The 25822-nt window shown below is 36.0% G+C and overlaps 4 protein-coding genes and 1 non-coding gene across 8 annotated transcripts; 1 reads left to right on the top strand and 4 right to left on the bottom strand.

Moving 5' to 3' along the window:
- Window positions 1–567: 567 nt before the first annotated feature.
- On the bottom strand, window positions 568–8876 carry ORP3C (OSBP(oxysterol binding protein)-related protein 3C). 3 transcript variants are annotated; one of them, XM_059574534.2, is made up of 11 exons: window positions 8622–8876; window positions 7858–7951; window positions 7149–7265; window positions 6986–7058; window positions 6782–6900; window positions 5051–5172; window positions 4356–4532; window positions 3550–3694; window positions 1930–2108; window positions 1287–1534; window positions 568–725 (listed from the first exon to the last, which is right to left on the bottom strand). In XM_059574534.2, exons 1-10 carry the CDS (start codon window positions 8717–8719, stop codon window positions 1288–1290), a joined length of 1371 nt encoding a protein of 456 aa, XP_059430517.2. In that variant the 5' UTR covers window positions 8720–8876; the 3' UTR covers window positions 568–725; window position 1287. The 3 variants fall into 3 exon arrangements, with proteins under 3 accessions (XP_059430517.2, XP_059430516.2, XP_088375155.1); XM_059574533.2 differs by lacking the exon at window positions 568–725 and having other exon boundaries at window positions 736–1534; XM_088519029.1 differs by lacking the exons at window positions 568–725; window positions 4356–4532 and having other exon boundaries at window positions 736–1534.
- A 1241-nt stretch (window positions 8877–10117) lies between these two features.
- LOC132163474 (Rab5-interacting family protein) lies at window positions 10118–13988 on the top strand. Its single transcript, XM_059573776.2, has 4 exons — window positions 10118–10475; window positions 10905–11008; window positions 13533–13662; window positions 13778–13988. Exons 1-4 carry the CDS (start codon window positions 10365–10367, stop codon window positions 13814–13816), a joined length of 384 nt encoding a protein of 127 aa, XP_059429759.1. The 5' UTR covers window positions 10118–10364; the 3' UTR covers window positions 13817–13988.
- Window positions 13989–14684: 696 nt separating this feature from the next.
- LOC132163473 (PGR5-like A protein) lies at window positions 14685–17815 on the bottom strand. Of its 2 annotated transcripts, XM_059573774.2 has the most exons (7): window positions 17328–17809; window positions 17141–17203; window positions 16972–17058; window positions 16136–16373; window positions 15872–15945; window positions 15542–15640; window positions 14685–15025 (listed from the first exon to the last, which is right to left on the bottom strand). In XM_059573774.2, the coding sequence occupies exons 1-7, from the start codon at window positions 17547–17549 to the stop codon at window positions 14933–14935; spliced, it is 876 nt and encodes a 291-aa protein (XP_059429757.1). In that variant the 5' UTR covers window positions 17550–17809; the 3' UTR covers window positions 14685–14932. The 2 variants fall into 2 exon arrangements, with proteins under 2 accessions (XP_059429757.1, XP_059429758.1); XM_059573775.2 differs by lacking the exon at window positions 14685–15025 and having other exon boundaries at window positions 15551–15640; window positions 15805–15945; window positions 17328–17815.
- Window positions 17816–17922: 107 nt separating this feature from the next.
- TRNAG-UCC (transfer RNA glycine (anticodon UCC)) lies at window positions 17923–17994 on the bottom strand. Its single transcript has one exon. It is a non-coding gene; the product is annotated as a tRNA-Gly (tRNA).
- Window positions 17995–20094: 2100 nt separating this feature from the next.
- Window positions 20095–22006, bottom strand: LOC132164398 (putative xyloglucan galactosyltransferase GT11). The gene is made up of 2 exons (XM_059574908.2): window positions 20719–22006; window positions 20095–20622 (listed from the first exon to the last, which is right to left on the bottom strand). The coding sequence occupies exons 1-2, from the start codon at window positions 21971–21973 to the stop codon at window positions 20297–20299; spliced, it is 1581 nt and encodes a 526-aa protein (XP_059430891.2). The 5' UTR covers window positions 21974–22006; the 3' UTR covers window positions 20095–20296.
- Window positions 22007–25822: the final 3816 nt, after the last annotated feature.

The raw sequence follows: 25822 nt of genomic DNA, 5'->3' as shown, positions 1-25822 counted from the left end.
AGATATAGCTGTCGTAGTGAACTTGAAGCCTTAGGTCAAGTATAGCTTCAGCCGTGGAAGGAGACTTTAACAATAGAAGTTTAAGGAACCAAACAACTATTATAAATATCCTTTGCTTATAATAGCCATTGGCTTGAAAAAAGACAAAAAAGAAAAGCAATAGAAGTTTAAGGAACCAAACGATTATATCCTTTGCTTATAATAGCCCATTGGCTTGAAAAAAGACAAAAAAAAAAAAAAAAAGTGAAAAAAGAAACAAAAAAAATACTACAGCTACTCCCTGAATCTACCTCCTTCTTAACAATATTTTCCCAATCTTTTCATTTTTGTAATATTCCTGCCGATCTACTTTTAGAGTTCTAATGTCCCCCTTAAATACAAAATGACAAAAATGTCCTGCATAAGATAAAAAATTCAAAACCAAAAACCAAAAAATAAAAAAAATCAGAAAAATGACCCACAACGTCAGTGGCCCGTGGGTATGCCGTGGACCATTACAATTTTTTTTTTTTGAAATTTGTATATATATTTTTTATTCTGTTTTAAATTTTTTATATTATACTGGGTACTTTTTCCTTTTAAACCGTGGAATGAGAGATTAGTGTAGTAGAATAAGGGGTAAAATTATCACGAATATTGAATATTCACTAGTATGGGCCTAGAAAATACCTAACATGAACCAGATCAAGGCCTCAAGGCCTAGACGTTAGTCGTACCCTGCAGGCCTGCATGAATACCAAGAAAGCAAAATCCAACAAATCGAGCTTTCATGCCAAGACTATCTGCTGATTTTCAATGACAGTTTTGATCCAGAATGAAAGGTGTTAATCTATTTATTTTTATCATCCTAGCACAAAACTACAGCCTGTACTAATGTGACTATTACACAATACACATTACCTGCAACAAGAATATGATATTTTATTTTAAAGAGAGCTAACAAAGTCAAGAGTTGCACCAGTAAAGTAAACTAGCCTTTCTTACTGTTAAGTTATAACAGTAGCCCAACAATTATGTTTAAGTTTTTTAATGGATATAAAAGAGTTTCTACGGAGCCCACTTGCCCGAGCAAGTGAGGCCATAGTATGGTAATAATTCATGCACTGGGAAAATAAGGGTTCTTTGAAAAGGTGGACAGACACCAAACTTTTATCAATTGGTAAGGATTATAAGATGGTGATACAACATAAACATGCCAACAAATAACAGAGATTCCAATATCACACCGAAAAAACGCTCCATCAACTAACTGCAGAACTCAAGAAGCAAACATAGAATGAGGGTACCTCATTTGGCAGACAAGTTACCATACTGCCATGGGTTGAATTCAGTTGATTTAACATCAACCTCATTGACGCTATCTGAGTTATCTACAGCAGCTCGATGGTGTGTGTATTTACCATTGTATTGATAGAGTTCCAAATCACCCCAAGGTGTAGGTGTAACTTCATCAGTTAAATCAAACCATCTTGGTGTAAAGTTATGTTCCTTGGCCTCTCGGTTTCTCTTTTCAGCTCGCTGCCTCTCCTCCAAACTGAAAGATGGGACAAACTTACAATGTAAACGCCTAAGGTTGAAGAATCAACCTCATGAAATCTACCTTTTCTGATAGAAATTGTGAGAAGTGATGAAAATTTCTATTCAAGTAAATTGCATGAACTGTTGTATGCTTGTAATCATTCTATAACAACATTAATTTGAGATGCGTTTATTCTGATTGTGGTTCAAGATTACTAGAATCACAATGAAAACCCAGAAAACTCATCATTAAAAAAAATAAAAAAAGCTGAAATTTAATAAAAGAAATGCATTGAAGTAAGAATCAATTAGAACATATCTATTACCGATCTTATTTCCCCCAGGAAACTTAAAGCAACAACAACAAATAGATTTGTGTTTTTTTTTGGAGAGAGAGAGAGAGAAAGAGACCTGCTCTTTTCTGCACCAGCTTTGGATAGATCACCCCTCTCAAGTGCATATCTATCAGGGCGCAAGCGAGAATCTGATGCCAATAACTTCCTAGGAGCAGTGTCAAAGCTGTTTATTTTGTGTGCAAATAATGTGTATTGAAATTTGTCTTTCTCTGGAACATCAGCGATATACCAAACCTGCAGAGAGAAAAGCAACAGGGCAGCTGCCAATAATAAGTAGTCTGGGAACTAATGGTTTTTTACCAGCTCTAATATCAGTAGAGCCCAAATAAAACTAACCAGTCATTTAGAAGAACGTATATAACCAATGCAGATTTATATGAGCACCTGCAACCAAGTCACGTCCTCATTATCTAAACTTAGCTTCGTCAAATGTGCCAACTAGTTCAATTTGTAAAGTCACAGGGAGTTTTACAAGTAGACCTGGGATTAAATTCCATTTTACCAGAGTTTACAATTTTTTTCAGGGAGAAATGATGAGAGGCTCCCTCCTATTCTGTGGCTTATAGACCCAGGAAGCCTCCAATGGACCAAAATAAAAGCAGTTGACTTCTTTCAACACTTTTTAGGTATTAAGCAATAAATACTCCTTTAGCCCAATAATGAGTTGCTAAATTGCCACTGACTTCTGTCCCATAATGGGGGGAGCCCACTACAAAACATCAAATGTTCAAAATTCCAAGTTTCTTTTATCCCCGACTTAAAATTTGCCAATTCTAGGAAAACTTTAAAAGCACAAATGATATAAGGGCAAACTTGAACAAACATATCAAAACTTGGAAACTTCAAAGCATTAAATCCCCGTACTTAAAATGTGAGTGTGTGTTTGTAAATTAGACACCCATCATAGGACACAGTGTAAACATCTTTATGTTGTCATGAGCCATGAGCTGATGCCTGTACCAAAGACCACCCCTCACTGAAATGATTGCCAGATGCATGTTTAAAGTGCACCCAAAAAAAAAACTTTTCCTAAGATGATTATTCAGCAACTTTCCAAGCAAATATAACTTGGCTTCGTCCCAACAGTAATCAAATCAGTCAGACCAGATATTTTCCAGCTAAAACAGTCTGCCAGAAAAAAAATATTCAATGCTTTGAAAGTAGGGTAATCATCATCCTCTTGTAGCATACGTCCATATCAAAGGAGGAGGCAGAAGTCTAAAAGAACAGGAATTCCTAAATAAGTTAATGAAGCAGAAAGAACTCGTGAGCTCTTTCTCAGTTGGATTTATCTTAAAGTAATAAATCTTGCATTTCAGTCTTTCAAAGCTATGCAACAAATTAGACTGGCCTTTTGCAGCATTAGCATGAAAGCACAAGTCCCACACAGTGAGCAACTGAGCCAATTGATGTCAAGAGAAAATTAAATATTATTCTTAAAAAAAAAAAAACATATGTGTGCGTGTGTGGGCACTTTGGATCATAAGATTCTCGGAAATTTCAGCTCTTGGTTCCTCTCCCACTTCCACTCTTGCTAAATGCTCTAATATCCTAATGTTCGCACTGTTTGGCAACTTATACTTTATGTGTGCCCATCCCACCATTAAATCAATATCTAAAGCATTTCATAAACTGAAAAGTAGATATAGTTAAAGCAGAATCCAAGAAAAATAACCTCCTTCAGTTCTGTGCCTGGAAGAGGTTCTCCTTCCAAGTCACATGGTTGATAACTTATTGACTCATTCCATTTCCCAGTCATCAATATTTTAGGTTCCTCAGCAGCATTATAAACATATCCATCCACTTCATAACGACCAGCTCTGCAACAAAGACAACTTTTAATTAGACATGTCTAGGAGAAAGCAAGGGGAGTATAAATAGACATAATACAAGTGCTGCGATGAATTTTTATTTTATTTTTGGATATGTACTAAAAACATGGAAAACCAGAACAACAATAAAGGAGTATAACCCCCCCACTAAAAAAAATTCTAGTTGACTAGAGGACTAATCACAACCAGCAGATCCTAGACACAACTACAGGACTAACGGAAACTACATCACCAAAAGCTTAGGACACATCCCAGAAATACAACCAGAAACTATACACTCAAATACACCTCAGTACCTGGGGAACAAAACAAAAGGAAACCTACTCTAATGATTAAAAACAATTGCTGTGATGGTTGTTACAACTAGGGGGTGGGGGGGAAGGGGATTGTCGGGATCTGCTACTGTACCTTGTATAGATTTACAAGAATGTAGCAAGAAACAAACTTAAAAGAAAACAAGAACCGGAGGAATCCAAACACATTTCCAATAAGACCATGTTCACCTCAATTAATCCCAAGTCAAAAGTTCCATTGGTAAGAATGCCACCAAGTTGACTGAATAATAGATCCATTAGAACACTCAAAAATCAAATATACCAATAGATATGAAATTCAAAAAGTATAAAATCAAAAGAGATATGTGGAGTACCCAAACCAGCCACATGGCTGAAAGTACAGAAGAGCTTTGTCTCCTGTAGTCAAATTCGTCATAATCATCTCCCCTGGTGAATCTACCCAAGTACGGCCAAATATTAGGTTATTAACCTTTGTAGGGGGTGGCACCAAATCTAAGACCACACCATCTCTTTTAAGAGACACACGTGTTCTGCAAACAATATAGGTGTATTAACATATAAAGGGTTGTTCTGAACAAAACGAATAATAAAACAATGGTAAAGAGTCTCTTTTTCTTGTTTTTGGGTAAACTATGATAAACAGATTTTTGGGAGAAAGTCAACCTTATACAGCCATTGAAATACGAAGGCCCAAATATATAAATGACTCTGGATAGATTGTCTAATCTATTTTAAAATGGCTACAGTGACCTACAGTTTGTTTTTCTTTTTCAGGGCAGAGCATAATAGAGTAGGATGGAGAAGGATAGTGGTGTACATCAGTTCAACACCATAAAGCCTCAATCTACCATAGAGGAAGATATTCAAGCCATGAATTAAATAACAAGGGACTAGCATGGGAAAAGCAAACAAACAAAAAAGCAACAGGTGATAACTAAATGCAGCAACCTGCTTGCATATAAACAATAATGATGACTGCAAAATTAAATGACATAGAGAATTTAGAACAAAATTAACAATTAATAGAGAACGGCAAAACTAGTATTACCTTCCAACAGGGTAAACATCGAGAGAATTTCCTAAAAATTTAGTTTTCAACTTTGATGTCACATCATAAGTAAAATGCTCGTTTTCAGCATGCCCAGCACCCATTGGGGGATGATGACTCACCTGAAATGGAAATATATGGTCAAAAATTCAAAATATGGACTACATAACATAGCAAACTGGACAACAAGATTTTTTTGGGAAATTGTATCATGACCTGCTCGTGCTTGATCACCTTTGTGACATTGAGACCCTAGCTATCAATTGAATAAATTTGATACACTTGCTTTGGACATTTATAAATTGAGACCTCAATTAGATTTCCTATCAAATTATTGATGGAAGGCTGCTTATGTGGGCCCCACATTGTCTAAAGCGTCATTTGACTAATTATAGGAAACAAACCAAGGAAGACCTCCGCGGGATGGAGGCCCATGACCAGGGCTATGGAAGGCCACAGCCGTGGAGGTCCTTGGCCTCCATAACCATGACGAGCCATGGCCACGATTGGTCGTGGTCCTCCACATCCCCAGAGGTCCATGGCCTCCATAGTTGAGGAGGTCTAGCCTTGAAGACCGTTAATAGTCATGGAAGGCCACAACCATGGAGGTCCATAGCTAGTTGTGGCCATAGAGGCCAAGTACCTCCATGGTCTTTTTTTATTTTTATTTTTTGGGCAAAACGCCTTTGAGATACCTGTGGAAAGGTCCATTATCAAATATACGCCTTGGTTTCATAAAGTATCACAAGTAGTATCTATCTTGAGCCTAAATACTGAGATAGTATTTTTGTCCATAAATTTAATGGAGATACGTCAAACCAATCAGAAACTACCACGTAGCCCATTAGCCTCATTATTATTTTTTTAAAAAAGATCTAAGGTGGTTTGAGCCACCTCCTATGGTCGGCTAACCCTTGGGGGTGGCTGAAGCAAGGGAGTGGTTTTGGCCAGCACCAAAAGGACTTTTTTTTTTTTTTTGTTGAAGGTTTGACCAAAGGGGGAGTGGTTGAAACTATCCCCATTTTGGCCATTTGGGGATGGTTTGGCCACCAAAAGGGGTGGCTCCAGGCTTTTCTTTTTGGTCTTAAGTTTTTTTTTTTTTTTTTTTTTTTTTTTTTTTTCAATAAATATTAATAATTCATATAGGACGTGTCACATTCTGAAAGACATTGACGTGTTTTTCCATTAAATTTATGGACGGAAGATGGATGAAAATACCATCTCAATATTTAGGTTCAAGACAAGTACCACCTGTGATACTTTTTGAAATTGAGGTGGCCATTTGATAATGCAACTTAACATAGGTACCAAAAAAGTAATTGACTCTTTTTTCTTTTTTTTATTTAATTAATTAGATGACGTGTCAGACAATGTGGGACCCACATAAACAACTTTCCGTCATTTGACAAATAATCTAGCAGGGGCCTTGAAAAACAAGTGCCCAAACCCCAAAGCATGGATCTTAAAAATATCAAAGTCAATGTTAAAAAATGCTAAGGCACAAGGAGATCGTGACATAATTTCCCTTAACTTTTTTTCATGACGCTGCACCTAGATGATAATAGAAAGTCTCCAATCATAAAATTACTTCTGCAGGTCAAGCAGATGGAAGAAGGATGGAGGACAGTTGAATAGGTTAGCATTTCCTATAAAAGCATGCAGCAGAAAGCAAGAAACTAGATGAAAAAGGAGAAAAAACGTCAACAATAATTTGACTTCCTTACAACTCACCTGCTCTGATATAAATGTAATCCCTCCATGATTGGTCATTTCATAAGTCTCCCCAAGAATAGGATTAAAGGGCTTCCAGGTTCGTTGATAGGCATAGTAGACAGATATAGCCCATGATGCTGCAATCAGAGGCATACACTCTGTCCATCATCAGGCATTACTTTGCACACACGAAGTGAAAATTCAGTGTGAAAGAATACTCACTGGCATAGACCAACCGCACATAAGGATCCTCGCATTCATCTGCCCGATCCAACAAGTAGGAGTACTCCATTAACTGTCACAGCCATTGCACAATCCATAAAATTACACAATATAAGAAGAATAAAAATGAACAGAAGCATTCTGCAAAGGAAATAGCACAAACCTCTGCCATTTTCTGAAGCATAGTCATCGGCTCAAAAATAAGGACAGGAAGTGTGACCATTGATGTGACGTCCGAGCCTATATATTTGTGCATCATTTTCCAGTAACTGTCTCTTTCCTTTGAAGCAAAACAAGCAACTCAAAATATCAGCTTTATAAGAGAAGGAATAATTATCTCCCTCCCCCCCCCCCCCCAAAAAAAAAAAAGAAGTAACAAAGTAAATATGTATTTTTCTTATTTAGAGGCAACAACGCTATGTTACTTTAGTAAATGTGGAAAAATATAACTTACGGATGCACTCTTTTGGTGGGGGTCCACATTTTCTTAAATGTGAACCCCAACCAAAAGACACTTCTCTTCTCAAAACTGTGTTTACCTTTATATCACATTAAAACACTTTTTTCGTATCAAAAACAAAAAACTCCCCAAAAAATATTAACAAACATAACTAAATATCTATGATAAATAATTGTGCAATGTAGACAAAGTTGCTTGATCAAAATATATTAATCGATCACAATAGAAACAAATGATACCACAAAACAAAAGAAATACATTCTTATTCTTAGTAGCAGTCTGAATGTCAATGAAACTGGAAACCAACAGCCATACAATGGAAAAAAGAAAATGCGGAGGAAACAAATCTACCAAAGGAACCCACTTAACATGAGAGAACAGAGTGTTGTAGTAGACAAGAGAGAAAGAACACCTCCTGTTTCCATCTTCCTCTCTGAGCTTCCTCCTCTGCGTCTTCTTTTCCTCCCTCTGGATTTATCACTTCCACCCCTTCATAGCCAAGCAACCTAGAAACAAAAGTAGATAAATACAAATGAGCCAGTTTCTCGAGCTGCTCACTCCTAAACAAGCATGTAATGAAGATCCGGCACATAATTCTTGTTGATAATACCACCTTATGAAGTAGCAGTACTCATAATCAATGGACCACAAGCCCTCACATGAAACCGACATGATAAACAAAGTGGGACTCATGCCAAACCTGTTTCTCTATTCCAACCCTAAATTTAACAAATGCGCAAACCTTTCTGGTTTAGAGCAGAAGTAATCCCAATCTTATACCCAAAATCAGCTTCGTGGGACTCATCTCAAAATCCATTTTTCTATTTCAACACTAAATTTGAAAACCCCAAACCATTTGTTTGGTGAACAACAGAAGTAGCTCTAACTTTACACCCAAACTCAGCTTACTTGCCAAAATCAAGTAAAATATCATTGCCTTTATTTGCCTCACAAGCATAAAAACCGAATCAGCACTCCATGTAAGACCCACAGATCACTATTGCCATCAAAATGTTTAGCATGAAGAAGAAAAAAATAACTAGTGTATCGAAATGCCAAATTGAACGTCTAATTGCATTATAGAAACAAAGATGAGTAAGAAAATAAGTTGTAGATAAGCAAATACATACATATTCAGATATATAGTTAGGTAGAATTACGAAGAAATGTAAGTACCCGTTGACGGATCGGTGCATGGCGTTGCCGAACATGGACAAGCCAGAAGTCATGGTGGCGAAGAAGCCCTTACTCTGGTTCCTCTTAGGGCTAACCATCTCTCTCCAATATAAGCCCTAATTCGAAGATTCGAAAAGGCCTACAGAGGATCGAACACAGAGAGGCAGAGAGAGAGAGAGAGAGAGAGAGAGAGAGAGAGCGAAATTTCCGAAAATGGCAAACTCGGGCATGGAAGACAAAACGACGATCAGAGAGAGAGAGTGGCGAGGAAGAGCTAAAATAGAAGGGGGTGGGGGGGGAGGGGAGGGGTAGGATCTGTGATTTCAGAGAAGAGCGAGGACGAGAGGTGGCATTCGCTGGCGGTTTTAGGCTTTAGCTGTGCCTTCGAGTTCAATGGAAAACGCAGAGTCTCGATGCAACACGCGCTACTTAAAAGAGCGGGTTTCGGTTGGAAATGTTTATTTAAAATAGTCGTGTGGGTTCTGGCGTTCGTGTGCTGTTGTTGGCACGTGCGCAGCTAGTTAGCTGAGTTTCTGAACTTGGTCCGGGCTTAATAAGGCACATGATTAGTTTTTTTTTTTTTTTTTTTTTTTTTGGTATTACGACTACTAAGAACGAAATGAAATATATTTTTAAAAATTAATTTCTTGGTAGCGCTTATATATATATATATATTTTACATGTTTACACAAGAAAATGAAGAGAAAAATTCGAACTAATAACATTCGCTTCATGTGGTGTGGTTCACGACCGATTGAACTATTTCTTGAAAGACAGCTTAATAAAATATCTTAAAAAGAAGTCATGTGATATATCGTACTTTTCATTATTATGAAATGTGTAATATACATTGTGTGTGTAAAAAATGACAACAAAAAGATAATTATAGAGAAAAAATTTGTATTTTTAATGTGTTTTTAATTGTACAATGAAATGATCTATTTATAATTGAATGAGACCCTAAAAAAAGGAAATACAATAATTATAAAATAATATAAAATCGGCATATTTACAATAATAATAAAAATTAACTTAGCAACCAAGCCAATCTCTAAAAGGAAATTAACTTAACAACCAAGCCAAGAGTAGGGACCAAGCAAAAAGAGGATTCACAATATTCTAACGGTGTGTATAAGTGTATTCATTCGAAATAACAAATTTAAATTGTTATTATTTGTTACGACTTACGAGCTTATTGTAATATTGAATTTTTTTTTTATAAACAATTTTTTAAATCATTTATTGATTTAGATATGCATATTTTTTAGTGAATAAAACATTAAAAAAAAAAAATTATGTCATCCTAGACTCATCCAACAAAACTCGTAATTAATCCGTGTTTAATTATTATTTTCCGAAAATTTAATAATGGGTGCAACGGAGAGTGCCAAGTTAATGGAACAGCACGCAGATCACGATTACGATCACGTGCCGCCCAGTGGAGCTGAACATTTTACAAATCACACACCCAATCATTTCAGATCTACAGCAAAAGCATTTCTCATATTATTATTATTTTTTTTTTCAATTAATTAATAATTCCCACAGTGTTTTCTCTCTCTCTCTCTCTCCGCCAAATCCAAAACCCTAACGTGCTCTGCTCCTTACTAACGCCGTACTCAGCAGCAAAAGCTACAAAGACAGTGATTTTCCTCATAATCCGTGTCAAAGCCTTTTGAGTGTTGAGATTTTAACTTTTTTCTCACTCTTTTCTTTGAATATTGTTCCAATTGATTTGTCGGAATGAAAGAAGGGAAATCGGTGAAGTTCAATCTTCAGCAGCAACACCAGAACGGTCACTTGTCTCCGTTCAAATTGGCGAAGTTGTTGGATCCGGAGGCCTCCTGGGACAAGGTATTTTGCTTTGACTGTGTTTCTTTTGTTGACTACGTTTAGTAGCGCCGAGAAAATGCCGGAAATGGATGGGAAGTTTAGAATCTTGCCTTTTTGGTGGGAGATTCCGAGCTGTGTGATTCTTCGCTTTTCGTTTTTGAATATGGGTTTTCAATTTAATCGAATTTAATATGAAATCACGTCTGGGAGTGTTCGAATTATGGAAATGGAAGAGTGAAATGGTCATCAAGATTTCTTACAGTGGAAAGTACTGTGGACTGAGCAGAAACTGCTAGCAAAGCTTTATTTGTAGCTTCAGCTTGCTTATTTAGATTCAAATAGATATCACTATTTGCCAATGAATTTATGGTTGTGTTGGTGGTCATAGGCACCTAAAAGCTTTGAATTTTGGAATTCGATGATTTAGCTCTTACACTTCGTTTGTCACAGGATCAATTGGGAGATGTGTTGCACTGGATTCGGCAAGTGGTGGCCCTTGTATGTGGGTTGCTATGGGGTGCTATACCTTTGGTCGGGGGTATATGGCTGGTCGTGTAAGTTGATACTCGTGCACTTAAGCTGTTTTATTTATTGGAAAAAGTGGATGCATTTAGATTCAGTTGCCTCTTAATTTGTTTCTATTGCAGTTATCTCTCTTGGTTTTTCGTTTTAGCTAATTAGTACATGTAGATGAAGCTTTGCTATCATGCATTTGTGTGAATGGAAATTATGTTTCATGCTTTTGTTATAGCTATCAATTTTAAGAGTAAAAAGATCCAATGGCAGAGTTTTGGCGTTTTCGTAGAATTTTACTCCAAGATATAGACCTGTTGTACCCTTGTTTAGTTTGTTCGTTGTGAGGGGTAATTTTTTGGCAAATGACATATCCACTGTATATTATTGTTGAGTTTGTAGCTATGTGGTATCATATTGAACCTTGATGATAGATAGGAGGATTTTATACTAGCATGGTTCATTATGCGGGAGGCCCTGAGAGTGTTTATTTATTATCCAGCAAGAAAACGGATGCAGCTTTCTCCCTACCTGGCCTCTTTGGCATAAGCACTCGACCTGGCATCCTTCTAGTTCATGTTTATAGGCAGGAGTTGTGCTGTTTAAGAAATAGTCACAGGAATTCTATTTTCAAATCTACAGAGTATGGTTCATCATATTTAAGCTAAGTGCTTTTGTTGGGTCACGTGTTAAGAGAAACATATTTATTTTCGAATTTTTGATATTTTTCTTGTCTAAAGTGTGGCATGGACACTCAAAATTCAAAAGGGTGTCTCAGAGATAATAATTGATGCATTACAAACAAAATTAATTGGGTATTTATGATATAACAAAAGGCATACATATTCAAAACTGTGCTTTTCAGTGGATGGATTTATAGAGTTGGCAATAAGTGAAGTATGTTTGCTGATGCACGGGATTCATGTGAACCTTGTATGCATGAAGATATCTTAGGATAATAATGTCCTAGATTTGCTGTTTGGGGTAAGGATTGATAGCATCTGGGTTCCTGTGTGGGTTGTGGAGTGAGTGGTTTTCCCTCTTAATTGTTGGTTTGCCTTCATGAACTTTGATCAAGGCAACATCTGTGTGAGATTTCTTGGAGGGTGCTAGACCATTCTTGGTAAGAAGTTCAGTTTCTGCCAATAATAACTTTCTTTCCTTCATTTCATGCCATCCTTGTAGTGAAAACATAAAGGTTTTAGAGGGACTTTCTCGGTGAATTATAGTTTACATATTGGACAGCAAGGATTTAGATTTAGATATTTGTTTAGTGGATTGGATTAAAATTTGCTTAAAATGCGAATTGGGTTTGCGACTCTATTCAATTTTTGCTGTCAACAGGACCTTTTCTGGTGAGTGACTTGGAACTTAGCTTTTAGATTGTGAAGCTGCGAGGAAGGTGATTGCTGCAAAAATACAGTGTGAAAAAGAAGCTGCACGGTATTTTTATGGACATATTATTTGAATAGTCAAACATGAGGTAGGTTATATGTATGAGAATGTAATTACATTTGAAGTGAAGTGAGGGGCTATGGTGAAAATCTGGAACCAACGATGGTATAATGAGGCCCCATATTTCTTAAATGTCTTGGCTGCCACTTTTTGCTGAACCTCTGTAAATATTGGAGGTTGAGTCTTTCATACATATGATTGACTTTGGGACTCCTATGTGATGGAATATTTTCCATTTAGGGGAAATCAGGGACAAAACTACACACAAAATTTTAAAAATCCCCCCAAAATTATATATTTTTATGAGATAAACCCTCTAAAATTAATTTTACATCCCCCCCCCCCCCCCCCCCCCCCTAAAGGGATTTTTTTTAAGCCCCCCAAAAAAACCTGAAATTCTAGTTCCATCCCGGTGTGAAATTATTCCACAAATATGTTTGGTGTATAATGGAGGCAGTGGGTGGTCTTACTTTTAAAATCACAATTTTCTTTTCTAGTGGCTTTTATTATTTGATTGAATGACTTTTACAATTGATGACCCAATCTCTATGAATTGGACACTAATATCAAGATACGGAGAATGTCATATATCGTGAAATTGTCATTTCTTGCGATATAGAGTTTCTCTAAGAAGAAAGAAATGTCTTTTCCCATATCCTTTTTTTCTCTTTTTTACGCATGATGTGGAGTAGTGTTGATAATAGAATTTTCAATTTGCAACCTTTTGGTACCTCTATATCCAGATTAGCTGGATTCATATTGCCAACTTTGATTTGAGTTTGATGCTCCTTCTTTCCAACTACTTACCTTGAAAGATCTCATTTAAAGTTGATGGTGATCTTGCTGGAAAAGGATCCTCTCCATTTCAAATCCCCTCTATTTAATGCATTTTAAAGGGTAATGCACTACCATCATTAAAATTTTTGGACAACACTACCCTTCAAAATGCACTAAAGGGAAAAAATGGAAGGGATTTGAAATGGAGAGGATCCTTTTCTGATCTTGCTATGTTGCCAACTTGTATGGTCATCAGATCTTGAATTTAATCACACTCCATTTTCTTACCCTTATATCATTGAAAGACCTCATGTGCTGATTTTGGGTTTGCAGATTCCTTTTGATATCCTCTGGGATTATCTATGGTTATTATGCGATGATACTAAAGATTGATGAAGAAGATTTTGGTGGTCATGGAGCTCTCCTCCAGGAGGGACTTTTTGCTTCCATAACACTTTTTCTGGTACCTTGACATCTCTATGCTCTCTCTCTCTCTCTCGCTCTCTCTCTCACACACACACACACACAAGGCTCATGTTAGTCCTGAACTTACAATTCCCTCCATTTCTGTTTTTCAGCTTGCGTGGATTCTTGTATACAGCTTGGGACACTTCTGATTGGCTAGCTACTACCGATTCAGCTACCATCTATATGTTGATGTATGAACAGTCTGACTTGATTACGTAACTCACTGTTGCTTGTGTCCTGAAAATTCTTTTAAGAAAATTTATTACTGACATTTTTATTTACTTTCTACTATGGATGGCAATATTTTAGTTTTGCTTTATAGTATGTAGATGTTTCAGTCAAGGTTCCTTCATAAACATCCCATTCAATGTAGCAATTACTGGTCCACACACCCGATGATTACCACAGCCACAAAAAAGAGAAAAGAAGAATTACAAGAGCAAATTCTGGTGGTTTCCTGTGAAACGTTATGTTTTCAGAAATGCTCCCTCTATCTCTCTAGTTTCCTCTGCAGTTTTTATGTAATGAAGGTTTATAGTTTTAGTTAGTCAGAACGGGGCTGGAGTTATGTTTTTCTCCATTAATGGATTTTGGACGTCATTTGAGCATCCCGAGGCAGATTATGCGAGGAAGATTTGATCTCGACCACACAATCCCAGTTGTTAAAATACAGCCAAAACCATTTTACTCCTGGCTTCAAGACTACAAAGTGGTTTATATCCACAAGAATATTGGTACCTCATTTTTGCAGTCATTGCATTCGAGTCCGACCTTTTCATGAAAATTCAGGATTTAACAGTTGTGCAATGAGCAATGAATTGTTGATGGCCTGTTCTATGAATTAGCAACACCTATGAATGCAACGTAACTGCAAGCTCTATCTTCTTTTGAATATTTAGAAACAGCAACAACAAATGCAGGACATATTTAAGTAGGTCCATCAATGGGTTCCATAAGCTTGACTATGATACCCTTGTCCAACTAGCTTAACAATCCCATCATGAAAACACACTTCAAGAACCAAATATAGCCGTTGCTTTTCTGGGGGAACCAGGAAATATAGTGATAATATACAATATTTTACTAGAACTTAAACCCAGGAGTCTCATTGTTAATTCTACAATACAAAAAGGCCAGCTGTCCTTTGACTTGTAGCAAATGAATTTTTGTTAGGATTACCACTAATTCACCGACCAAAAAAAAAGGGATAATGAATTGTGATACTTTACACAAATCTTCTGAGATCAAAGTACTAGGCAGAGATTTTAGACCCATCTCTGACGCCTGTTTCCGCCTCTTCGTGAAACAAGATATATGCGGCCATAAACCCACCCTCTACCAAGTCTTGAAACTGATGGCTGCAGAATAAATGAATTGGTATGGATAAAATTTCACGAGACATAAACTAAAAGAGTAAAATATCATCAACACAGATAGCAGAAACATCTATTTTCTGTCCATCTACTAAAGTCAAAAAGATCACAATCATTAGCAAATGTTGGAAAGCCCAAAAATTGCACTAGCTTATGAAGGCAGTTTCAACAGCGCATGGAAACTGTATGAACTAAGAAATACAACTTTCAGAACTCACAAAGGCATTTACAATGAGCTCTCATAGACACTAGTATGTCTAAAAACTCCACCTACATAGTTTGATATAGAAGTAATAGCATGTTCACTATGACTGCTCTTTCCAAGCATTTCAATTCCTCTAAACCCCAAAATACTATGATGTTCTGTCTGACTTTCCCCATTACACAAAGAATCCTCTCAATTAATCTTATTCTCCGTTTCATATTAGATGTATAGCAAAATAAAAATTCAATTGTATGATGCAAATTTCCTATTGTGGAAAAAGAAGCAAACTGGATTACCTCAACCTTGGTGCGGAATTCTAATAAGGATTCACAAACATGACAATCTGCTCGATGGGGGCTCTTATTAGAGTGATCTGGTTTCACAAATGCAAACACCTGGAGGAAAATGCTATTTAAGTTATTGAGAATGTATGAACTGGAAGTTGAAACATTCTTTGTTTGTTGCACAAGATGAAATACAGGTCCAGACACAAGTTAGAAAGAAAAGAAATAAAATCTTCTAGATGTTGGAATATTTCAATACAACACTAGGGACTTACGTTATAGAGAAAAGAAATGAAATCTTCTAGGGACTTTCAGATTAATACAATCGTACAATAGACTGACCTCCTCCCCACAATTTGGGCATGCCCCTTTAAGTGCTACCAAGTCATTCTTCCACAGGCCTTGAAGCACTTTAACTGTCAAAATGGATGAATAAGTAATGATGACATTTGAAGAAATAATAATAATAACCAAATTACAAGTATTATTCTCCAGTTTCCATATTTGATCCATAAACCCAAACAAAAACTAATGTCCCTGGTGAAAAAACTCTAATGTTATTCTCTGGAATTCTTATGCAAGGCTTTGTAAGCTATAGCTTATTACCTGAAGCTGATGCAATTGGGTAGCCAATCACAGATCCCAATGCCATGAAGAGAATGCCATTCACCGTGGTAAGCAACTCTACCACAGATGCTTGACTGCCATTGGAAAATCCCGAACCGAATGCATCTTGATAAGCTAGGGCCACGGTGTATATTATAGGCAAAACACATGCTGAACTGCCAAATCCAAGAAACAGGACCCATATGCTCGCTAATGCAAAAACCTGTGATAGATCTTCCTGCCCTACATCCATGTCACTAAATATTCAAGTGAAGAAAACACAGTGCTTCCAAAACTCCAAATAAAGAAAATTAAGCACCCCAACATGCCATTAATATACCTATATATATAGTTTGCTATCAACCAGATGGGTCACAACCTGTTAAACCATCACTGATTCCAAAAGATTAAGCTAATAGAAAGTGTTAATTTAATCATTTATAATATTCTAACACTCTCCCTCATGTATAGGCTCAAACACTTCATAATTTGTAAGGCTCAACACATAGAATATTTAATTGAAATAAGAAAAGAATGACAAAGACAATGTTTGAACTCATGACGCTTACTTTGATACTATGTTAAACCACCCACTTATCCAAAAGCTAAAGCCAATAGAAAATAGTTAATTTAATAATTTAATTTATATTCTAACACAACCCGCCACCAAGGAGCATGGTTTTTATTTTGTCAGCTAAATTAGAAAATGCAGGCCACTAAGCTCCTTTGATTCTTGGAAAGAAAAGAAAATGCCCAATACTTACTAAACCTTGCTGATATTCAATTAAGGAGTCTAAGACTACAACGCAAATGGATGGTACCAAAGAGAAAATTACCTCTGCATCCGCATAGGCTGATTGCCGCCTAAGACTACAGCGCGGGTACTTGACCACCGATTTGGAACCAAACCACCGTAGCTTTAACTGTTACAAATTGTTAACTCAGTGCATAAACATCACATAAATTCAACTCAGATTCGACTAAAAACGCGTAAATCGAAGTTACCTCTACTCTATCAAACATATCATCAACTATCAAAGGTTTACCGCTGTAATACGCATCCCGTGCCTACAACAATCACAACCAGACACAGCCATTTAAACATGCTATCATGCACATAAACATGAAATCCACACAATTCATATTGCAAAACACATACTAATTAAACATGCTATCAAGCGGTGTGACCTACTTGGAGATAGAGAGCTTCTAGGGTTTCTTTGCTGGCCGTCTCGACGGGCCCTACGAAGATGCAGGAGGGACCCTCGGCGAGAGCGTTGTCGCGGGCGGGGGCTACGCTGGCCTTCGTGGAGATCCGACTGGAAAACGGGGCTCCGGTGCGGTTGGTTCTGGATAGTTCGACGACCGTGGACCCGATAACGTGCGGCGCCAAGGAGGCACTCGTGCCGGCCATGAACCGTGGTGTGCGTGTGTGTGGTGGATGACTAGGCGTCTGTGTTTGCAGAGTGAAAGCGAATATTGTGCAGTCGGGATTGTATATTACGGTGGGGAGCGAAGACGCCGAAGAGTCTTTCTTGGCCACAGGAATGGAGGGACACGAATTTGTAAGGGAGGTCGCTTGACGAAAATACCCTCTGAGCCTGCGGTTCGTTTTCCCGCGTCAGTATCTTGGGTGGGGGAGCCGTGGGGAAGAGAATTTCTGCAAGTGTGGGAAATATCTCTTCCTCATGATTGGCTGTGGATTATGCGGGACGAGAGAGAAAAAGTTTCGCGACGAATTTTAGAACGACGCCGTTGCGTACTATTTAATTTGGAAAAAGTAATGATGCGTCTGCCGGGAGTCGAACCCGGGTCTATTGCTTGGAAGGCAATTATCCTAACCGTTGGACTACAAACGCGCTTGTACTAAGTTTTAACAAACAAAATTATAATTACTTTACTAATCCTTTAAGCAAGATCATTTGTCAGAGTTATTATCTTATTTATATATGTGCACAAGGATCATACGTTATTTTTATTTATTGAAGAAAAAAGAGAAGAATCGTTAATCATTTTCTTTGTTCTTTTTTGTTACAGGTTTTATTTATGATGTATTATGACATTGAATAGCATAACGATGTGTTGACATTGCTACTTTACTTACCGTATTTGTTGTCTTTTTTGTTTGGTCGCAGAGAAAATGTTTTAAAGTGAAAAAATATGTAAATTCTACTGAAAAGGCAACTTTGGAGTTATATAGATTAAAAAATGCAACTTAAGATTTCTATCGATATTTTTATTTAAATAAATTGCAAAAATATATATAAATACATAATTGTATTGTTTCTTATTATAAAAAGGGAAACATATTGAATTTTTTTTTTTTTTTATATGTCCGCACTAGAGGAGAAAGTGAAATTCGAACTAATGACTTCCGCTTCATTAGACGTAGTCCTAACTAATTAAACTATTTCTTAAGAACAACAAATTGAAATTTAGCATAGAAAGATTGTTTTTTTGATGCCGAGGGAGAGGGTGGACTTACGAAAATGATGTGGCGTAGTCGGTCAATTGGCTTGAGGCTGCCCATTGTGTCGTATTTAGTCTTTAGACATCCCGTCCTTCAATTTTATTTTATTTTAAAAAGGATTATTTTTTAAAATTACATTATAGTAATGTGATAAATAATGCTATGGACATTTTTTCCCCCCTCAATGCATTTCGGATGGCAGCATATTGCCATATAGGGCAGCAAAAAGCATCCTATCGTGGGACTCATCATAGATTTATTTGTTATTTGTGACAATTTTAATTAGCTCTTAAATTGTTTTTCTGTTTAACACTAATTGGTTGAAAATGTCACATTTACATTGTGAAATAATTGTACAATAAAAAAGTAATTTTTAGCATTATAGAATATTTCTCATCCTAAATCTGGAAGAATGACTGTAAACCATTCATCTTTTATTTAAGGGAAAATTTTACTTTATCCCTTGAAATTTCAGGAATTTTTAATTCGAACTTTAATGTTTAAAAATTGGCAATGTACCCCCCCTAATGTTTCAAAAATTTTCAATTCAAACATTCCCTTACTAATTTTCGTCTAATTGGACAAAAATCATCACACGTGCATCTCATGTGGGATTTTGATGTCCTCTATTCCAATTTTACCATCATTAAAACATATGAAATTACATAATTACTCTAATTAAAAACCTATGAAATTGAAGGTAATTACGTAATTTTATAAATTTTAATAAGAGTAAAATTGGAATAGAAGGGCATCAAAATCTCACTAAGATACACGTGGGATGATTTTCGTCCAATTAGACGGAATGTAGTGAATTTAACCCTTTATTTCATTTATTCTCTCTCTTTAAGCCTAACAAAAATTCTTCCTACTCTCACATCTATGCAAAAGTTGCAAAAGCTTGAATATTTTAATAAAATAAAAAAATGAGTAAAAAAAAAAAAAAAGGAATGAGATGTAGAGATTTCAAAAGTAATGTTTTGAAATATAAAAATGAGGTACAAAATTTGAATAGGAACATGAGTTTGCATAAGAACATGGACTACAATCCCATGTACTACAACAATGTGTCCTGTTTGTTTCCTTATCTGTATCTTCTGTTGTTCTTTCTCTAGTTTTGCCTTCTACTACCATGTGTATTAAAAAATTAAAATCCAAGGGCTTTTCTTTATATTGGACTGTATCAATTATCATAATGATTAATTCTCAGCATCTCTTTTATCTTTCTTAGCAAACCTCTCCTATTCATTGTATTCTCTAAGTACAATTCACCTTAACACAATTTCTGTTTGGAAAATCACTCAATTTAAAAGCCAAATTATGTTATATTAATCAATCATTTTTAGAGTAATGATATTTAGTACACTACTATACTATTGTCATACAACTTGATAATGTAGCAGCGAAAATCAATCCTTAAATCATCGCTTGTAAAAAATAAATAAATAAATAAATTCAACAACTATGCCTGCAAACTCTATCATGGGTAACTATAAATCAAGGGCCTTTGGAGTTCACCATACATCAAAAATACTTCTCAAACTTGATGTAAAAACACTTTTTTTTGTTTGTTTTCTAAACTAAAAAGATAAAATTCTTGCCCAAATACAACAACAAACAAAACCAAATTTGCCATTCTCTTAGGTCTGTGCTCCCCTGTTTTTTGTACTCTAAAAATGTGGATTTATGTTCTACAGTCTGGCAAAGAGAGGATCCCATTCATGCTCCCCAACCGTCGTCCCAACCAAATTATACTTCCAACTAAATTCCTCTGCAAAAGCATAACTAGTATTCTTCCCCTCTCTCATCTCCCTCCTAAGTCTCTCTACTCTTTCAAGAACACCCTTAACGGTAATATCAAAAGCATCTTCAAGGGTCTCCAATCTTGATCTTGGGTGTGCATAGATTACTCTTGGAATCAGCCGTATGACTTCCTCTCTCATAGCCCGCACCTTCTCTTTGGGAATCCGAAGTAGTATCTTTTGGATGCTGACTTTCCCACTTTTGACATCGTTTGCTGGTATAAACACAGAATATTTGGTATAATCTTTGGGTAAATGCCATAGATATTGAACATAAGCTGACCCCGGATGAAAGAAAACTGGGATACAACCTGCCAAAATCGAGTCAAAAGCAGAGCGCCTGGTGAATGAATCCCCTGGGGGCTGCAAGCAGAACACAGAAGTTTGGAACATTTTCATCAAGTGAGATGGATTGTAGCACTTGTTTGCGCGGTCTCTGCATTCCAGCAGCCTACATTTCCTCCCTGCAGAAGCCCGGCACTGTTCGATAATCTCAGTACGAATAGAATCTCGGAGATTGGGTCTTGGGGCGCCGGCAAAAGAGAAGAAATACCGCCTTTTCTGCCTCCTCATTCTGCTCTGCCACCGGAAAACTTCATTGTCGCTTGAAGGGTGGAAGTATGTCGGATAAGGAATGGCGAAGTCGTTGTTGTCCCAAGGGCTTGATTCAATCACCAACATCGTCATATTCCTCGACGCCGGCAAGAGCATTAGCTTATTACCCCAATCAGAATCCTTCTCACTTACTCTCCTAAAATCCCATGTAATTCTTCCGGCAACCATGAAATGATCTCTGCCCCACATTTTCTTCCACTCTGGCTTTCTTCTTAGCCACTTGACAAGATCAAGGGAAGCAGCATCTCTCATCGATGTGTTTGAATACCAGAGGAAGCGAGAAACGTCGAGGCCGGCATAATACGGTACAAAGATTGCTGAAGCCATTGATGAGTCATTTGTCAGACACTTGTACTGTTTCATTCTGTTGTGGAAGATGACTTCCAGCAAGAATTGGTTTGTCGCAAACCAACTTGTCTTTGAGAATACCCTCTCAGAGTCTGCAAGAGAGGGACCAAGCCCCATGTTTGCCGTAAAAAGACACATATTTGTCCAATTACTAAGTGACCGGCAATGCCTGAGCATGTCTTCGTTGAACCCGCGAGGAAGATGATGGACATAAATGTATCTACCCGAACAGGAATCTTTAGAGATTTTCTCATCGGGTTTAAACCTCTTCTGATCTGGTTCTTCTGCATTCTCTAAACTAGAAACCCCATTAACAGACTGATCCACTTCGTTCTGTGCAATGTGTGTTTGATTGTTGGGGTACACTTTTGTCACTATATGATCAAAATTCTCAAGCCCATAATCCCCGGCTGAAAAATTGGTAAACGGGTTGTACGAATTTTTTGCTGCATCCTTGTCTTTTGCAGGCTTTACAAAATCAGTTTCTTCGCTAATAAAATTTGTACCAAGCAATTCGTTAATGCTTTCATTGGAATTCCCAGGCGAAAATACAGAATTAGAGTCTCCAAAATTGACAGATTTGACAAAGTTATCACCAACCATAGGAGCCGAATAATAGAAGCAAAACAATACGAGCCACAGAAGAAAAGAGGCCAAGACAACTAACCATAATCGGTTGCGGCACTTGCCAATGATTGGCCAGTCCATCGCCAGCCGATAGACTCCCATGCATGACCTCCGTCCGATACGCAGTTGATTTTTCAGCGCGAAATATCTCCGATCAAAGATATATCTTTACACAGCCGATGATGGAAGAAAAGAATGGAAACCCATGTCAGGAAAACAAAAAAAAAGAACCCAATTGGTGTTTGAAGCTAGCGCAAGAAAAAGGTTACATGTTACGATATAAACCAAGGAGCACGAAAAGGAACAGACACATGGGGTTTAAGAATATGAAATGGAAAGGGGTGGAAGAAGTGCTGGCAAAGCAACAGAAGAATTGCCTGCCAAAGTTGATTCGCAATTTGGAAGAGAAGGAGAGAGAAGAAACGGTGGACGTTGAAACGATCAAGGTTTTGGTCCACTAATTAATGTTATCAGGGAACGTTCTAAATATACCTTAGCCGCCAAACTCTACTGCCACGTACCTCTTTTTATTCCTTGTTAATCAGATGGATGAGCGGCTCACCCTCCATTAAAAAAACTCCTTCTACCCTTTACTGCAACATCATCTCCTTCATCCCAAGCAATCAACAAATGCAAACCGTGTCATAGTTAAGGAGAAGAGAATGAAATAATTGTTTCAATTCACAACATTTGATTGATCTAGAGGATTAATCTTTCTTGTGCGCACGTCGTTGTTGACATGGTCATAGAGTTATTTTGGTAAATGAAATTAACATCAGTTTTAGAGGGTATGTTATCTTTTCTCTTTTGGGTTTTATTGTACTCATTTTGCTTCCAATATTTGGATTGAATTGGATTGGATTCGGAGCTCCATGATTCTTGAAAAAAATAAATATAATATAATAAATCAAGCCTTCAAATCATCACTTCAAGGGAATAAGCTCTAAATACCTAAGCCAATTAATTTTGTATTTCATTTCATTCTAATGAATTGGCCATACGTCATCCATAGAGCTTAAATAGAATGCCAATCAAGCTCTAGATAACACTAAAATATTATGCTTATAATAAAAAATCTATATTAAATAAATAAATTTAGAGCAGTCGTTCGTGTGGTGGCAAGATTTGAGCCTCTAAATCTATTTTGGAATGCATGGTAATACCTATGAATAGAAAGAAGCATCAAATGGTATAATACCCATCAAGCGTGGCTTTCTTTAATACAAATCTCTATATTTACCTGAATTAAATTGGGAACGGCAGGTTGATGTTGAAATAGTTTTAGCATTTTTTTTTTTATAATTTTTTATAATAAAAATGGTGTATAGCATTCCTCTTTTGACAGAGTTTTCCTTCAAGCTGGGTTGGGGGAACATCCTCAAACTCAGTCTATAAAAATGGCATGTGTCTATTTTTTTTTTAATAATATATGAGATACACATGAGTTTTAATATTATTTATTTCAACTTTGTTCTTACTATTAAAAAAAACATGAGTTGAAAGATGTTCTTCCAATCCAGTTTGGAGGAAAACTCTGTCCTTTCCCTTTTGTAAATTAGTAATTATATATCTATAACCCTTAAAACAGTTCTATTTTCAACAATATTCAAACTAATGAGAACCATTTGATTTGTAAGAAAATGGGTTTGTGAAGAAATAAGCTAGAGTTACTCCAATTATGTGGGAGCAAGATTGCTTAAATAATTTAAGCCTCCAATAATTAGTTCAATGAAGATCTAGCATAAAAGCAAGGAATGATGTAGTTTCAAGGGCCAAATATATTACCCATGACTCCCATTTTTGTCAATGATTTCTACTAATATCAATAAATTTAGTGATTTAATGGATGTCAATGCCTTAAAGGTCAACATTTAACTCAAAAGAGACCCTTTCTTTTCTTTTTTTTTTCTTTTTTGGTCATTATCAAATAACATTCTTTACTTTTTTCATAAAAAATTTAAATATTCTTGAGTTTAAGAAGTGTTCAGATAAGTAGACTTTGCATCTTGAGTTGTTCGAACACTCTGAGCCCCACACCGCTCTCTCATCTTTGCCCGAATTTCTTGAAATTCAAACAGAAAATTAAAGAAATCCAATGTTTATAGTGTTATATATCCAAGAATATATGAACCCAAAGTTGAAATGACAAACTACTATGTAGCATTTTCTTTCCACGTGGTCGTTACTAATTATAGAGAGCTGGTTGTCACAAGCTCTTTCTTTTGTTTTATTTTCTTTGGCATTATATAAGTGATGATGACTCATAATCGCACCCATTAAGCACTAGACTTTGACAAGTGTCAAGTGCATTGTTATTTTGTTGCTTCCGGTTTAACCCTTGTCAAACCTTGATCCTTCCAAACAATCTCATGATTGTGACTATTTCATTTCCCATGCGTAGTTTTCCGAGTTATATATTTTCCCTTTTAACTTTTTCTTCTGGGGGGTTGTTTCTTGACAGACAAAAACAAAAGCTGGAAACTACAAATCAATTGCACCAATCAAGTTAAAGCCGTCCTTTCTTTTCTTTTCGTAGTTAAATTATTATATATTTCAAAAGTTTAAATTATAATAAATTAATATTTAATTAAAATAAATTATAATTGTTTTCAAAAATTTATGTTAATAAAAAATATTAATTTATCATTTAATTAATATTCTAACGAGTTAAGATTGTGAACCAATAATACCCGGCAACAAGGGCATTCCAAGCAACTATCATTTTTTTTATTCTTATCACTCGGGTATTTTAGCTTTTATCAAGATTGTTGGACAATTTTGGATATTTGTTATTTTTTGCTTTGTTTTTTGTTTTTTTGTTTTTAACAAATACAACAAAGGAAAAGGAATATAAAAGGGGATCCTTCCCATAACGGAAGATTTACCCTGCAAGAAAGGCAATCCCTCTGTGTGGGGGGAAGAATAACATCTTGGAATAAGCAGCTCACAATCCAACGTGGGGCTATTGTCTTAAGATGCATTTGGAATTGTAATTTCTCAATAATAATTTTTATTTTTAAAATATATTACAAAACGAAAGGCGTTTGATATTATGATTTAAAAAGCTCTTAATTTAAAATAGAAAAAAAAAAAATCTACGATTTTTATAAGTAGGGTAAGAAGTGCTTATTTGAAAAAACGTGCGATTTTTATAAGTAAGGTAAGGAGTGTTTATTTGAAAAAATGTAAATTTAAACCAAAATTACGATTTCGCATAACAAATATTTGATAAAAAAAAAAAACTTTTTAATATGTTTTACCAAATGCTTTTGCGATTTTAAAAACGCAATTTTTAAAATCGCAATCCCAAACGAACCCTTAGATCACATGCCATGGCACATGATTAACAAGTTTGCTGGCTTTTGCTTTAGTCTCACCCAAATTCTAAACAAGCACTATAAACTGTACAAACTTCTTTACCTTGGTTTAAATGGACCATTATGCAATCAAATGCTTAATATTATATTTTACAAGATTAATGGTATATGTGTTATTACATCATTTAAAATTTTATATATATATATATATATATTTTGTGTGTCCCCTAAAATGATAGAACTCGAATCATCATAGATCTAAAGGTCATGTCCATAATTTAAAAATAAATTATTAGGTCTTCCTAACAAGGTGTTTAGGTACAAATGTACCACGATGTTGAAAAAAAAAAAAAAAAAAATACAAATGTCCCTCGGTGATGTCCATAATTTAATATAATAAAATACCCTTTGAAGTGAATAATTGTTTGTTTTCTCATATCTTAGTTATTTTATTAAAATTAAATAATTTAAATTTTATCATGTTAATATTTATAATTTGTAAATATGA

Source organism: Corylus avellana, chromosome 8 (genome assembly GCF_965113065.1).
Source record: "Corylus avellana chromosome 8, dhCorAvel1.hap1.2, whole genome shotgun sequence".
Classification (NCBI taxonomy): Eukaryota; Viridiplantae; Streptophyta; class Magnoliopsida; order Fagales; family Betulaceae; genus Corylus; species Corylus avellana.
This window is presented reverse-complemented; position numbering and strand designations above follow the sequence as displayed.

Coding starts and splice junctions, on each gene's coding strand:
- LOC132163473 (XM_059573774.2), bottom strand. CDS start 17,549: ATGGCCGGCACGAGTGCCTCCTTGGCGCCGCACGTTATCGGGTCCACG. Junction 15,946..16,135: donor CCCAATTGCATCAGCTTCAG/GTAATAAGCTAT, acceptor CCATTTTGACAG/TTAAAGTGCTTCAAGGCCTG. Junction 15,641..15,871: donor GCCCAAATTGTGGGGAGGAG/GTCAGTCTATTG, acceptor ATTTTCCTCCAG/GTGTTTGCATTTGTGAAACC.
- LOC132163474 (XM_059573776.2), top strand. CDS start 10,365: ATGAAAGAAGGGAAATCGGTGAAGTTCAATCTTCAGCAGCAACACCAG. Junction 10,476..10,904: donor CGGAGGCCTCCTGGGACAAG/GTATTTTGCTTT, acceptor CGTTTGTCACAG/GATCAATTGGGAGATGTGTT. Junction 11,009..13,532: donor GGGGGTATATGGCTGGTCGT/GTAAGTTGATAC, acceptor TTGGGTTTGCAG/ATTCCTTTTGATATCCTCTG.
- LOC132164398 (XM_059574908.2), bottom strand. CDS start 21,973: ATGGTTGGTGATAACTTTGTCAAATCTGTCAATTTTGGAGACTCTAAT. Junction 20,623..20,718: donor TTTTGACTCGATTTTGGCAG/GTTGTATCCCAG, acceptor TGTTTATACCAG/CAAACGATGTCAAAAGTGGG.
- ORP3C (XM_059574534.2), bottom strand. CDS start 8,719: ATGGTTAGCCCTAAGAGGAACCAGAGTAAGGGCTTCTTCGCCACCATG. Junction 7,266..7,857: donor GAGGAAGATGGAAACAGGAG/GTGTTCTTTCTC, acceptor TTTGCTTCAAAG/GAAAGAGACAGTTACTGGAA. Junction 2,109..3,549: donor CAGGCACAGAACTGAAGGAG/GTTATTTTTCTT, acceptor TTCTCTCTGCAG/GTTTGGTATATCGCTGATGT.